We start from the raw sequence: 14,267 nt of genomic DNA, 5'->3' as shown, positions 1-14,267 counted from the left end.
TTACCTCCCCACTAATCTGTGATGCCTCTTTTATCTTTTAATTTTTATATTTTAATTTTATATTATATTAACTATATTAATATTTTACTATTATATTAACTCTTTTATATATTAATGCTTATATTAACATTAACTATATGAACAGGGGAGGGAGCAGAGGCAGAGAGAGAGAGAGAGAGAGAGAGAGTGAGAGAGAGAGAATCTCAAGCAGGCTGCATGCTTAGCAAAGAGCCAGACACGAGGCTCTATCCCACGACCCTGGGATCATGACCTGAGCCGAAACCAAGAGTCAGACGCTCAACCTATTGAGCCATCGAGGTGGCCCTTGTTTTATGTTATATTAACTTTTATACTGTTTACTTATTACATATACACATAATACATGCAATAATTCATTTTTAATTGTATCTAAACCAAAATTTTGTTGAAAATGAGTCAAAAATATAAGGGAGAGGTTTTAGAGTCACCCTGAAATACCCAGTCTGAGACATCCACATTTTGATCTAACTAAAGCAAACGTACTAATTTCAGCCTTGAGATTACTTTGTTTTTACTTTTTTTTTTAATGTTTATTTATTTTTGAGAGAGAGAGACAGAGCATGAGCAGGGGAGGGGCAGATTGAGAGGGAGACACAGAACCTGAAGCAGGCTCCAGGCTCCAAGCTGTCAGCACAGAGCCTGATTGAGATTACTTTTAATGAGAGGATAGAGAAATGACACATTTGAACAAGGCTCATTTCCAGGGACATGAAGAAGCTCTGCAAATAGGGCTGCAAGTCTGACAAGGTCTCTTCTTTGTGTCCATAAAATTGATTTGAAAATCATTACCAGATCTTAATGACGTCAGTGTACTTCATTCAAATTCAACCAGTAAGTCCCTAGGTACCTTTTCATGCTTGGATCCAATTAGGAGGTAAGTTGGACCTTGGTCTTTGGGATGGATCACGATGGTGTAATGTGTGGATAATAGACTTCGCCCACTGGCTTCATAATCTTCATCTGAATCACAGGATCTGTCAACCTCTTCAACTTTAGCTTCCCAGAGTTTGATCTGACCTAAAGGAAACTAAAGTAAATGTTAGTAATTTTGAGGAAGACACTTTCTAGATCTTTTCCTACTAAAATTTTTCATAGTCCTTTTCATTCTTACCTATATAAAGCACACTTTTTTTTTTTCAATGAATGCCCAAAGACAATTGGGTTATCCACATTGTTACAACAGTAGTGGTCACAAGTAAAATACCCAATTATAATATAAAAGAACAGTTTGAATAGTAGACAAGAAGCTAGTTCTGTACGGTGGTTTGGATTATTCATTACACTGAAATGACCCATTACCTACTCAAACAATTATGTAACTCAGTCAAAATATTCATTTGACTTTCCCCCCACAGAACTGATGTGATGATTAAGGTATTGGATCAAAAGGACAAGCGTAGACCAAGTCTCAATGCTATTCATAGAAAAAGTGACAAGGTTAGGCAGCTGATACGAAGAAGTGTGATTAATTACCATCTTAAAGCCAATGTGTTTCAAGGATATTTATTAACATATGGAATCTATCACGAAGCAATGCCATGATTTCTTCCATTTTACTTTAAGAGTAAGAAAAACTTCCTAAAACTGATTTACATTAAATTTTACTTACTTTTATTGACAAAAGCCATCCTATCTGCTGTGTTGAATATTTAGCACATTTGTTTTAAAACTTTTGTTTTAATTAAGTACAATTTATTCCAGGAAAACAAACGGTCTGCTTCAGATTTACAGCTTCTAAAATATTTTATCAGGTTTGCAATTGCAGTTTGAAAATGTTTATTCTAACCTAGGGATATTTACCAATATCCATTTTCATGCTCAGGCCCAGGGCTCAGTGTGGGGCTCTCTTCCCACCTGCACTCACTTTCCAGGTGATCTCATCCAAGCTCATGGTTTTCGTGACAGCATAATTAGCTGTCCTCATGTTTATAACTACAGACTCACTATCTCTACTTACCTGTCTAACAGCATCTCAAACAACCTACTCTGCTCAGTCTCCTCTAAGTTGTTGGCAACATTATCTTTCCAGCTATTTAGGTCCCAAACCTTGACATCAACACTGACCGTCTCACTACTCCTCAAATACATGAGGCATGCTCCCGCCTCAGGGCCTTTACATTTGCTATTCCCTCTGCCTAGCATGTTATTGCCTGAAATATCCACATGGCTACTCTTTTACTTCCTTCAGAGCCTAATTAAAACATTAGCTTCTCAGTGAGGTCTTATCTGTATATCTTAACTGAAATATTATCTGCCTAATAGCTGATTAATAGTAAAAAATGATTTAATTCATTTAATTAAACTTGTTCTCTTTCATGAAAGCCATGACTTCTCATTAAATTAATAAGTATTTTCTCGGTAGTCACTCTGTGCAAAGCACTCTGGGCACTGAATGAAGAAAATTTGCTTTTGAAGGAAAAACGCAAAATTAACTTACCTACACTTTCAGAAAAAGACAAGCAGTAAAAGAAAAGCCAAATAAATAAATAAATAAATAATAAATACTATTTTTAATTTACTGAATAAATACAATTTTATTTATTAAATATATTTATTATACATTTATAGCAGAAGATTTGTAATAATAAGTAGCAAGCTTTTAAAAATGGGAAAAAGAAAACTAATTCTACTGTGATAATATATGACAATCCTACCCTAATTGTGTGCTTTAGATATATCCCTATGAAAATCGAGGTTTCATCCATCCGAATATTTAAAGACCATTATTCATTTTAACCAAAGGATTCACCAAGCCTCCATAAACAGTAAACAGACCTAGTGCTTTTAACTATTTTGACTGAATAAAAGAAGACGCTAATCCAGATTAAAATCAAATTGTTTCTGAAACATCTCTCTCACAAAAAGAAGTAGGTCTATATGGATTCACAAGCATTCTCAATACTTTTCTAGTGATTACAATGGAATTCTACTCATCCATTTACTTCTTCTGACTCGTTTCTTCTGTGACCAACCTTATCCACTTTTATTACATTATTACTAATCATTAGTGAGAATAAGTTCTCTTTTAGCAAAATTTAAATAAATTTCTATGTTTAAAACAAATGCTTATTATAGGAAGTATAGAAAGATATAGGAAAAGAGAATGTAAAAAATCATCCATAAATTCTACCATCACAGATAATTACTCAATATTTTGGGACAGTTCTTTCCCATCTTCTGCTATGCATATTTTTACATAGATGTGCCGGCCTGAGAATTATAAACTCAGCACCCCAACCATCCACTCCTAAAATCTCCCTGTAACTGCAGAAGAGAAGTTGGGAACTACATCTGTCGGAATCCCCTTCCCTCCAGGGTTCTCAGCTAGAGCCTGACTCTGAGATAATCTACATGAGGTGTGGAGCGTAAGGGGAAGGAGAAGTTGTTACTCTTTTGAGACACTTGCAGTCAGATGTGTGGGCTGATGTGAGAGTCATAGAGCTTTCTCCTAAACTGTTGAGGACGAACTGCCTCTGTGCTTTGGGTCAGGATTATACTGAATGTAGAATTTTATATTGTGCTTATTTTATATTCTTATGTAAGCATTCCCTACATTACTTCGGAGGTATAATTTTTAATAGCTCTGTTAATTCCCATCCCATGAGCAACATCGAGAAAAAAGGCATGCATTTTAAATATAGCTGGTTGGAACTGAGACTGCAGTGTGAAAATGCAGCAGAGAAGTAACTAACTGACCTACGTGACGTGGTCACTGGATCAAGAAGCCTGGTCTCATTGATGCAGAAATTAGTCACAAGCTGCCTTTCTGTGGGGCTCGCATCAGTATTTTATGCAAGTACTTTCGGCACATGTTGATCCAATTTTTAGTTTCAGTAATCCAAAGGTGATGAGGAGTACCCACAATGATAGCCAGGCATACACTTCACCTGTGAAAGCTATCCCATCTTTTTCTTTTTTTTATTTATGTATTTTTGAGAGAGAGAGAGAGAGCAAGGGAGGGACAGGGGGAGAGAGAGAGAGAGAGAGAGAGAGAGAGAGAGAGAGAGAGAGAGAGAGAGAGAGAGAGAGAGAGAGAATTCCAAGCAGGCTCCACGCTGTGAGCAAAGAGTCTGATGTGGGCCTTGATCCCACGAACCATGAGATCATGACCTGAACTGAAACCAAGAGTTGGATGCTTAACCAACTGAGCCACCCAGGCACCCCTCCCATCTTTGTACTCTGAAAGTGTACTCATGACTGGAGATAACTCAAGTTCTTTTGGGGATGAGATGAGTTTAAAAATGAATACAAGGATATAAACAGGTAGAGGATGGATAGATAAGTGGTATCTAGGGATTTGAGAGCCTGGGACAGGACTGGAATCTTTTCCCTCCCCAGATTTTCATTCCTATCTTGCTGTTCCCTTCATTCAGAACCTGGGCAAATGTAAGAAATCGACAGCTTAGAATGGGGAAGATTTTTCTCTTCTAAGACAAAGATACATTAAGTAAAAGTTGCCAAGAGTTATAATTAAGAGTCAAGACCCTTGTGGGTGTGTGGTTACCCCAGTAATAAATTTTTGCAAGATTTCAACCTTATCAAACACTCTGAAGTTTTTGTTAGCAACGGAAGAGTGAAAGAGAAAATTTAAGCCACAACAAAGAAATGCCTCTAGTCAGCTTATTAAAAAGACATACATACCTTATCTTCTTGACTACGAAAATAATACAATGTTTTTCCTATAAGCGTACACCAGACTCTCTTGGAGTAGCCATGCTTTACCTGAAATCATATTTCAAAGAATTACAAATGTAGCTCAGAACTCTGACACTGTGAAGTGTAGCATATACACTCCACCTGAAACTGTACTCGTATCCAGTTCGCTCAAGGTATAGATATTCCAACTAGATTGTCCAAATGCAGTTTAAGATTTACCTGTTTGGCTTTAGTACTCACCATTCAACACTTAACAAATTTTTGCTGTATGTCAAGTATGATGCCTCTAGGGCTAAGACGTCAAAGACGAACAAAACAAGATGCCCATTTCACAAGTAAGTTTATTTCATAATTTCTGTGTTTTACAGATTTTCAGTAATCGTGTGGCTCTCTGGGTTAACCCCCTAATAATGTTAGAAATGAGAAGATTAAAACCTAAAAAAATTCTAGTGCTTTCCCAAATATTAAAGATTCACTCTTCAAAACATCTGATGCCTTCTCCAGAAGGATTCATCCAAAATATTAAAATCTGTAATTATATACTGAGTACTGCCTATGTGTCAGGAAATATGTCAAGTGAGTTGGACAGAATTTGATTCTACCTCTTGACTTTGAATAGTTAGAGATTGCTCTAGGGTCTGTGCATTTTATAATTTAAGCGAAGGGACTCAGGAAGGCCTTGCTGACATTGAGTCAAGGCTCTGAAGGAGGTGGATGAGCCATACAGTCATCTGAGGGAAGAACACTGGTATGGCCGAGAGATGGTGTGTCTGAGACTGAGCAAGTGAGGCGAGAGGTCGCCGTGGAAGGGACATGAAGGGTGGGGGTGGGAGGCATGCATGTCTTACAGGGCCCTTGTAATGACTTACACTGAAATGGACTGTTCTGACAGGAATACACTGAGAAGAAAAGAAATAACTTCCATAATAGAGTTTACAGGAGGCAAGTCACCCGAGTTGAAAAGGCCTGTTTTTTGAGGTCAAATGGACCAAAGCTTCAACTGCAGTTCTGCGTCATGCTAGATGCATGTCCTCAGGCAACTGACTTAACCTTTCAGCCTTCTGGTCCATAATGTGGGATTATTGTATACCTTATTGGGCTGATGTGATGACCAAGGGAGAAAAGTAAATAAAGGATAATAGTAGTTACTCAATAAATGCTTCCTTCCTCACTATGAATAAGGCGCAGTAAAACCACATGTTATTTAAACCCACACACATAGCCAGACTTTGGGCTGTGGTCTTAAGCAAACACCACCATCCAACAGTTTGATGGATTTAGAATTCGCTCGAGCAAAAACAAAAAAGGTTTCATTTGGCAAGACATATTTCAGTTTAATTAAAGTTAGAAACATAAATTTACAGATAAATATCCTGTAAGTTTTAAACAGTTTGTATCACCCAATTGTTTCTTTCTTCCTTCCTTCCTTCCTTCCTTCCTTCCTTCCTTCCTTCCTTCCTTCCTTCCTTCCTTTAAACTTTCTTTCTTTCTTTCTTTCTTTCTTTCTTTCAAACAAAACCCAGAAGGGCCTCTCATCAAAACTGGAGTACAATGCATCTGGCTGTAGAGAGCATACTTTTGAAATGATTTATCTTTCAAGTAGCACAACGTGTACCTTTGAAGAACTACAAGTTAACAAAGGCCATTGCCAATTCACTGTAAAAACTGTGTTTTAAAAACACAGTCTATCTTTATGTGTACATCTGATTGTATTAGAATTTCTTAAAACTCTAACTTATTCTGAAAAACTCATAGTAAAGCAAATTATGATAGAAGAATCCTCATAAAAATTTAAAGGCAACCTCCAACCCTAGGGCTTCGGCAAACAAAGTAACTGAGTCATTTTTTTACCTTGAATCTATAACAAAGGGACTTCCTATCAGTTCTGTCTGAAACTTTAAAGACACGGTATATCATACCCTGATTAGCCTCTGTCATCACACAAAATATAAACTGCCACAGTCGTCTCTCGTCTCCTAAACATTCATGCCTCCAGCATTCTCCACCATAAATCCTGTCACCAGTGTTGCTGACTTCCAAATTGAGGTGAAAGTCTTGTGATAATAATGCCTCGCGTTTTGGGAGTGTTTATGATGTGCCAGACACTGTTCTAAAGCACTTTATAAGCTTAAATAATTCATTTCATCCTCGGGGTGCCTCGGTGGTTCAATTGGTTAAGCATCCGACTTCGGCTCAGGTCATGATCTTGCAGCTCGTGGGTTCGAGCCCCACGTCAGGCTCTGTGCTGACAGCTCAGAGCCTGGAACCTGCTTCAGATTCTGTGTCTCTCTCTCTCTCTGCCCCTCCCCCGCACGCGCATACACACACACACACACACACACACACACACACACACACACACACTCTCTCTCTCTCTCTCTCTCTCTCTCTCTCTCTCTTAAAAATAAACATTAAAAAATTTTAAAAAATTTCAATCCTCCCAACACCCTGTGAGGTTGTCACGATGATTATCCTTCTGCTTTACAGATGAAGACAGTAAGGCAAAGAGCCTGCAAGCAACCTATTCAAGGTCACACAAGGGCAAGTGGCAAAGCCAGGACTTGCGCCCATGCTCTTGCCCTAGCCTCTTTCCCTCACTGCCTCTCTACATCCTTAACTCACAGTTTCATGCTCTCTTCATTTCCACTAACTTTTGGTGTCCCTCCATTTTTGTGCCTCCATCCCCTCCACCACACCCTCGACTTTTTTTCTTCACTGGAAACTGCTCCACTTTTGAAACTGACATTTTATTCTCTGATCTCAACCTTCTTCCCCTCCTTCCTTCTCTCCTTATTCACACCACTCCTGTTCTTTGACCTCTTTCCAAACAGTAAGTCCCCTGATTCTTCCATTTTATTCCAGTTTATCAGTTCTCTCCTGGCCTCTCTTCCCTTCCTCCCAATCTTGGGTCCTGGTTTGGTCACAAAACACCTCTTGCTCCAAGGGCTGGGATTGTGTTGCATTCTCTGCTTCGAACATATACACTCAATACAATTTCATCTCCATTTGCTTTTAGGTAATCCAGTGAAGAGTGTGGGAAGAGAGAGGGAAGGTTATGGGGGGCTTTCTGCCATAACATTAGCCATAGTTAACAACTTAAAATTGAGTGATAAATATATGAGGTTCGTGTTATTATTCCTTCTACTTCCACACGTTTGAAAATGCCCAGAATGAAACATTAATTTCAAATCATCACCTTGATAGGCATGTATAAAGCAAGTAAAGTTAATTACAGAATCTAGGTGGTGGGAATATGGGTGTTCACTGTAAAACTGTCTTCCAACTTTTCTGCATAATTGAAAATTTACATAATAAAATATTAGAAAAAAATGACTATCCTCACATTGCTACAATGTAAATTCTCTGCTCCTATTTCTGGGCATCTGAAGATGTAAGAGAAAAATAACAAATTCCAATCACTAAAGTCAGGTAGGTCCTAGTAACACTTAGCAATCTTTCTATTTGCCCTTGAGTATATCCCTATGTCCCTGATTATTCTCAATCCTTTCCCTCATTCTCACTACATAATTTTGTCTTATGGAGTAATCTTCATCAAGAAAATTGATGATATCAGGCGTGATCTCATTCAATGCCCGACAAACTTAGATATTCATCCTTCCTCGCCTTTCTGCCAGTCCAGCCCTTCCACCCTACCCACCATGCCCACTCACCATGACTCCCCAGTTTGCCTACCACCACACTTGCCCACTATGGCCTTCCACCATGTCCTTCTGCCATGCCCTTCCACCATGCCTGCCCACCATGTCCTTCCACCATGTCCTTCCACCATGCCCACCCACCATGTCCTTCCACCATGCCCGCCTACCATGCATACCCACCATGATCACCCACCATGTCCTTCCACTATGCCCTTCCACCATGCCCATCTACCATGCCCACCCACCATGCCTGCCAGCCATGATTGCCCAACATGCTTGCCCACTATGCCCTTCCACCATTCTTGCCCACCATGCTCACCCACCATGCCCACCTACCATGCATGCCCACCATGATCACCCACAATGCTTGCCCACCATGTCTTTCCACCATGTCCTTCCACCATGCCCACCTACCATGCCCGCCTGCCATGACTGCCCACTATGTCTTTCCACCATGTCCTTCCACCGTGCTCGCCCACCATGCCCTTCCACCATGCCCACCTACCATGCCAACCAACCATGCTCGCCCACCTACTTCTTTTGAGCTTCATTTCCCACTTCTCCCCATCCTGGCTTCTTCCTCTCAGTTTGCAAACTCAAGGTATGCCTTTCCTGTCCTAAAAATGCCTCTCCTGACACCATGTTCCCTTCAGCTTCATTCCTTCTAATGTGCTGGACCAGGTGGACAGTACTCTGAACTCAGATACTGCACTTACTCATCTACCCTTTGTCCTTCAACACACTGCAATGTGCCTTGCTTGCGAGCACTCCACTGCCTGCAGACCCCTCCCACCCGGTCACGCACTCCACTTCCACAATCCCATTAACTACTTTCCAGGGTCTCTTCGCATATCTCCTTTGTACGCTCTCAGCTTTTGTAAAACCCAGTGTTCCAGCAGGAGGCCCCCACTCTTCCACCACACACGTGTCCCTGGGAGACTTCTGTCATCGTCATGAATTCAACCACTACATTCATGCTGAGAATTCCCCAAATTCTTCTCTCCAACCCAGCCTCCTCCTCTGATGTAGACTCATTGGCACTGCTTGACGGACTTCTTAACTCAGGTGTCCTCAAAGCTCTAAAAATTGGCATGGTCCAAAATAACCTTTGAATTATCCTAAAACTGTTCCTCCTCCCTGAGCTGTCTTATGTGGCACCATCTTTCACCCAGCCAACCATTTGCACTTCCTAACCCTGAATTCAACCAATCTAACTGAAGACTTTACCTCCTCTCATTATTTAAATTCACCTTCTCTTCTCTTTCCCTATGACCAGCTCAGCATCTCATCCCCTTCACAAGAACAACTTCTGCTAACTGTTTTTAGAACTTCTTTCCACCTTGCCCCCTGCAAATCCACCTTCCTCTCAGCAGAGTGATCTATTAGCAACATGAACATGCCCCTGCCTCTGTTACAAACCTGAAGGGTTCCACATCACATTCAGGGTGAAGAATAAAGTCTTTAACAAGACAAAAAGTCCCTCCATGACCAGGCCCCTCCACCTTGTTCTCCAAAGGACATGTTTTCAGCGTATATGGCACCGCTTTGAGATACTGTCTTTGTTCCCACTGTCTCCTAGCCTGGGATACCTTCCCTGCCCATTTCCATTTGGTGTAACGATTCCTTCTCTTCCCTGAAGACTCAACACAAATAAATCTTCTCTGAGAAGTTGTTCCTGATCCCACAGCCTAAATTAGATTTCCCTGTGACCTTACCATGCCTCTCATAATTGCACTTGGTACATATTATAATATGCTACGTCCCTTTCTTTCCCAATAGATTATGCGGCTCTTTGAGGAATGGGGGGTGGGGAGGGGCCAATGGCCTATTCATGTTGATATCCTCCAGCCCATTGGCTGGCATGTGGTAACTACTCAATAATTTTTTTTTTAAATAAATGACTTTTTATAGAGAAAATGTTCTTCCTAAGTATTAAAAGTTGCAAGAGTGAATATCCAGAATCAAATTAGTCAAGTTCTTAATATCTACCTACATATTTCTGTACTTAATAACAACGTGACAGCCTGAGAAAACGTCCTCCCCTGCAAAGTATTCAAGTGCTGTTCTGCAGTAGCTTAAATTGTAGCCTGAGTGTGAGCTCAGAACAAGTCACTCAGAATAACTGAGGCAAGAGTTTCTCTTATAAGGCTCTGAGGGCGACAATATGGGGGTGGACATGAAAATGGTAGGAAGGAAACCTAATAAGCATCCTGTCTATAAACCCAAATGGTTTAGTCATCTGATAATCACATCTACTTATGCTCATTTAAAATGCAAGTATGAGATGGGAGGCAGGGAATAGCAGAAATGTAATATGCAGAAACTGACAATGCCATGTGGATAAAGTAAAAACAATCAAACAAACACACGGTGGAACAAGTAACCAACCCTTAGCCACAGGATCATATTAAAGTCTAAGGGTTTGATACACATGGTCCTTGAAACAGGAAGACAACTAGTTATTATGAATTATAGTAAGAATATGATTTAAAGCATCACTGTGTTCACTGGAAAGTATATATTTGCATAATACTAAGAAGTTTCTAAGTCATCAGTAACTGAAAAAATATTTTCATGGTACTGTAACATTTTGGAAAAAACAGAGCACAACTCGGTGAATTTTTTCTCCTACTTTTGGTGTAGCTGGTCAATCTTTGTAAATATTACTGAATAGCACCCACATTAATGCTAGCTATGGTGACATAACTCTTCTAAATCTAAATTTTTAACTTATGTAAACAAAGCACATGAAGGATGAGTGGTTACTCAGAGGTTATTTTTGTGTGTAATACTTTATGCGTAAATATTTTATTATATTTTTCTAAGAGTGACCAATTTTTAAGTTTAAAAATAATATTTATCTTAGGATTCTTACTCTTTCTTTTTTTTTTTCATTTTTTTTTCAAAGTTTATTTATTTTTGAGACAGAGAGAGACAGAGCATGAACAGGGGAGGAGCAGAGACAGAGGGAGACACAGAATCTGAAACAGGCTGCAGGCTCTGAGCGGTCAGCACAGAGCCCGATGCGGGGCTCGAACTCACGGACCGTGAGATCATGACCTGAGCCGAAGTCCCGAAGTCGAATGCTTAACCGACCAAGCCACCCAGGCGCCCCAAGGATTCTTACTCTTTCTAAAAAAACTTAGAAAACAGAATTAAGCAAGAATAAAATCACATAGCGCTAACCAATATGTCTTGGTATATTTCATATTCAGACCTTTTTCCTATAGATGCATATAATAAAGTGGGATAATAATATAATACTGCATTCTATTTATTTTATCACCTAACAGTGTGTCATAACATATTCCTATAGCACTAAATATTCTTTTACAATATTTAAAATGGCTGCATAGTAGGAGTGCCTGGGTGGATCAGTTGGTTAAGTGCCTGACTCTTGATTTTTGCTCAGGTCATGATCTCACGGTTCATGAGTTCGAGCCCTGCAGTGGGCTCTGAGCTGACAGCACAAGGCCTGCTTGGGATTCTCTCTCTCTCTGCCCTCCCTCACTCATGTGTGCTCTCTTTCTCTCAAAATAAATAAACTTTAAAAAATAAAAAATAAATAAAATGGCTGCATAGTAAAGCATTATCTGATTATATGTACTTATTTAAACTATCCCCTACTCTACATTTAAGTTGATCCCAATTTGTCTTTGTTATAAACCATGCCATGCATGTAATCTTTCTGGGGCAATGGAAACATTCTGTATCTTGACAGAGTGACTGTAAATATTTGTCAAAACTCATCAAACTCTACATTTAAGATCTGCATTTTAGTGTATGCTAATTATATCTCATTTTTTAAAAATAGGAAAAAAACAAACCATGCTGTGATAGACATTCTTATACTTAAACATTTGGCAAATTAAAACCATTTCCTAAGTATAAATTTCTTGGACTGAGATTGCTGAATGAAAAGGTCTGTATAAATGTTTTTAAACATTTAATATTCATTCATTTGTTCATTCAAAAGCATTCACTGAATTAACACTTGGATCAAGACACTGCCAAATTCCTTTTTTTTTTTCCAAATTGCCTTCTAAAGTAATAAGCTCACTCATTTTGTGTCAATACTATGTTTCATAATTTTAAAAAATATCCACCCTTTGACCAGATTTTTTTAAAGTTTATTTATTTATTTTGAGAGAGAGTGCGCAAGCAGGAAGAGAAAGAGGGAGAGAGAGAGAATTCCAAGCAGGCTCCTCCCTGTCAGCGCAGAGCTCGATACGGGGTTAAAACTCACAAATTGTGAGATCACGACCTGAGCCAAAACCAAGAGTCAGACGCTTGACCAGCTAAGCCACCCTGGCGCTCCCAGAGTTTTTAAAATATCGTTTGTATTTTTTCGTCTACCAGCTCTACTTCTTTCCCATTGTGTCCTTTGTTCCTTTCCCCCCACGTTGGTATTTATCCTTTACTTATTCATTAGAAAAGCTTGGTTTTTACACATTTGAAATGCTTTCCCAAGCTTTTCAACTGTCTTTTCAAAATTCCGCTTAGGGAATTTTTGATGGTTAGAACACTTGGCATCATAAGCAAAAGACACTTCCCACCCCAAGATAATATACATTTTCAATACACATACTCTCTGACACCCACTTACGATCAGTGGGGCTGACTCCCCAGCTGCCCAGGACACTGCACTGTACTAAAGTTCCTACCTTGGTGAGCAATCCCTTCACCGTGGGTTTGCCCTCAGGCTGCAGAAAATGTGGGTTGGCAGCTTGTACTCGGAGAACATTCTGCAATACTTTAATCCATTCTTCCAATATATTGGGAGAATCTGCAGTCAGATAGTAGGTGTGTTTTTCAGTGGTCAGCTGGAACGGGATGAGAAAGAGATAGGAAAGGAAACTCTGAAGATTTAGGATTATTAGCATTTCCCTGTCTCTCCTAAAAACAACATTAATTAACATAGAAACAAACATGCCATACCTTGAATCCTAGGTGCTAAATAAATGACTCCACAGATAATTTAGAATAGTTTAACCAGATTGTGAGAATTACAATAATTAACTTTGTGTTGAAATCATTGTTTTCACTTTAGTTTAAAGTTTTTCAGAGTGTTAAACTTTCGCGTCATCATTTTTTATCTTGCTTATTTGTTACGTTTTCTTTTTCTCCTTTAAATGTGCTACAGTCTCCCAGCTGTTGAAGTGAGCAGTAGCATGACTGGAGACTGTAATAAAATAATATATTTTTTGCAAATAAAGAGGAATTATTTGTTATAGAAATAAAAATTAATTATAAATAAAATAAGAAGTCCTTGCTTATAAAGAAGAGAAATTCTTACAACTAACATGTGATCAGATATTATGAATTAGCAATTTTTCAGTCTCAAATGAACCACATTTTGAAATTTCCAAATATTTCAGAACTTTGTAGATTATTCTTATCTGCCATGCTTCCAGACAAAGCTTTCCTTCTACTTTTCTCCCTTCTACTTTTTTGGGCAGTTCTCAGGTATTAATTATCTCCTGAAAACATACACAATGAGCCTTTCTGATAAATGTTCATTATACCCTCTGAAGGAGCAAGATAAGAAAATAATAATAATTATTATTTTTAAAATATTTTTAAATTTATCTATTTTAAGAGAGAGAAAGTTGGGAAGGGGCAGAAAGGGAGAGGGAGAGAAAGAATCCCAAGCAGGCTTTGCACTGTCAGCACAGAGCCCAACACAGGGCCTGAACCCACGAACCATGAGATCATGACCTGAACTGAAATCAGAGGGTGGATGCTTAACTGATTGAACCACCCATGAGCCCCAAGAAAATATTAATTATTGAAGGTATTTCAGATAAAGTATCTGAATTTATTTATTTATTTTTAATTTTCTTTTAATGTTTATTCGTTTTTGAGAGAGAGAGAGAGAGAACAAGCAGGGGAGGGGCAGACAGAGAGGGAGAC

At 39.0% G+C, this 14,267-nt stretch overlaps 1 protein-coding gene across 10 annotated transcripts in view; it reads right to left on the bottom strand.

Annotated features, from left to right (window-relative positions):
* The window catches only part of PLEKHH2 (pleckstrin homology, MyTH4 and FERM domain containing H2), a 117,984-nt gene that overhangs the window by 44,670 nt on the left and 59,047 nt on the right, over window positions 1-14,267 (bottom strand). For 9 of the 10 annotated variants that reach the window (XR_008289289.1, XR_008289290.1, XR_003424851.2 and 6 more), the window contains 3 exons: window positions 13,019-13,177; window positions 4,681-4,761; window positions 887-1,066 (listed from right to left, as the gene is read on the bottom strand). Coding sequence is in view for 7 of the 10 variants with exons in the window: in XM_027072564.2 (XP_026928365.1) it covers window positions 887-1,066; window positions 4,681-4,761; window positions 13,019-13,177 (420 nt within the window). In the remaining 3 variants the exon portion in view is untranslated. The remainder of the gene's footprint in view (window positions 1-886; window positions 1,067-4,680; window positions 4,762-13,018; window positions 13,178-14,267) is intronic. The other variant, XM_027072563.2, reaches the window with a different exon arrangement.

The sequence above is a fragment of the Acinonyx jubatus genome, chromosome A3 (assembly GCF_027475565.1).
Source record: "Acinonyx jubatus isolate Ajub_Pintada_27869175 chromosome A3, VMU_Ajub_asm_v1.0, whole genome shotgun sequence".
Classification (NCBI taxonomy): Eukaryota; Metazoa; Chordata; class Mammalia; order Carnivora; family Felidae; genus Acinonyx; species Acinonyx jubatus.
The sequence above is the reverse complement of the archived record's forward strand: the minus strand, read 5'-3'. Positions and strand labels throughout refer to the sequence as shown.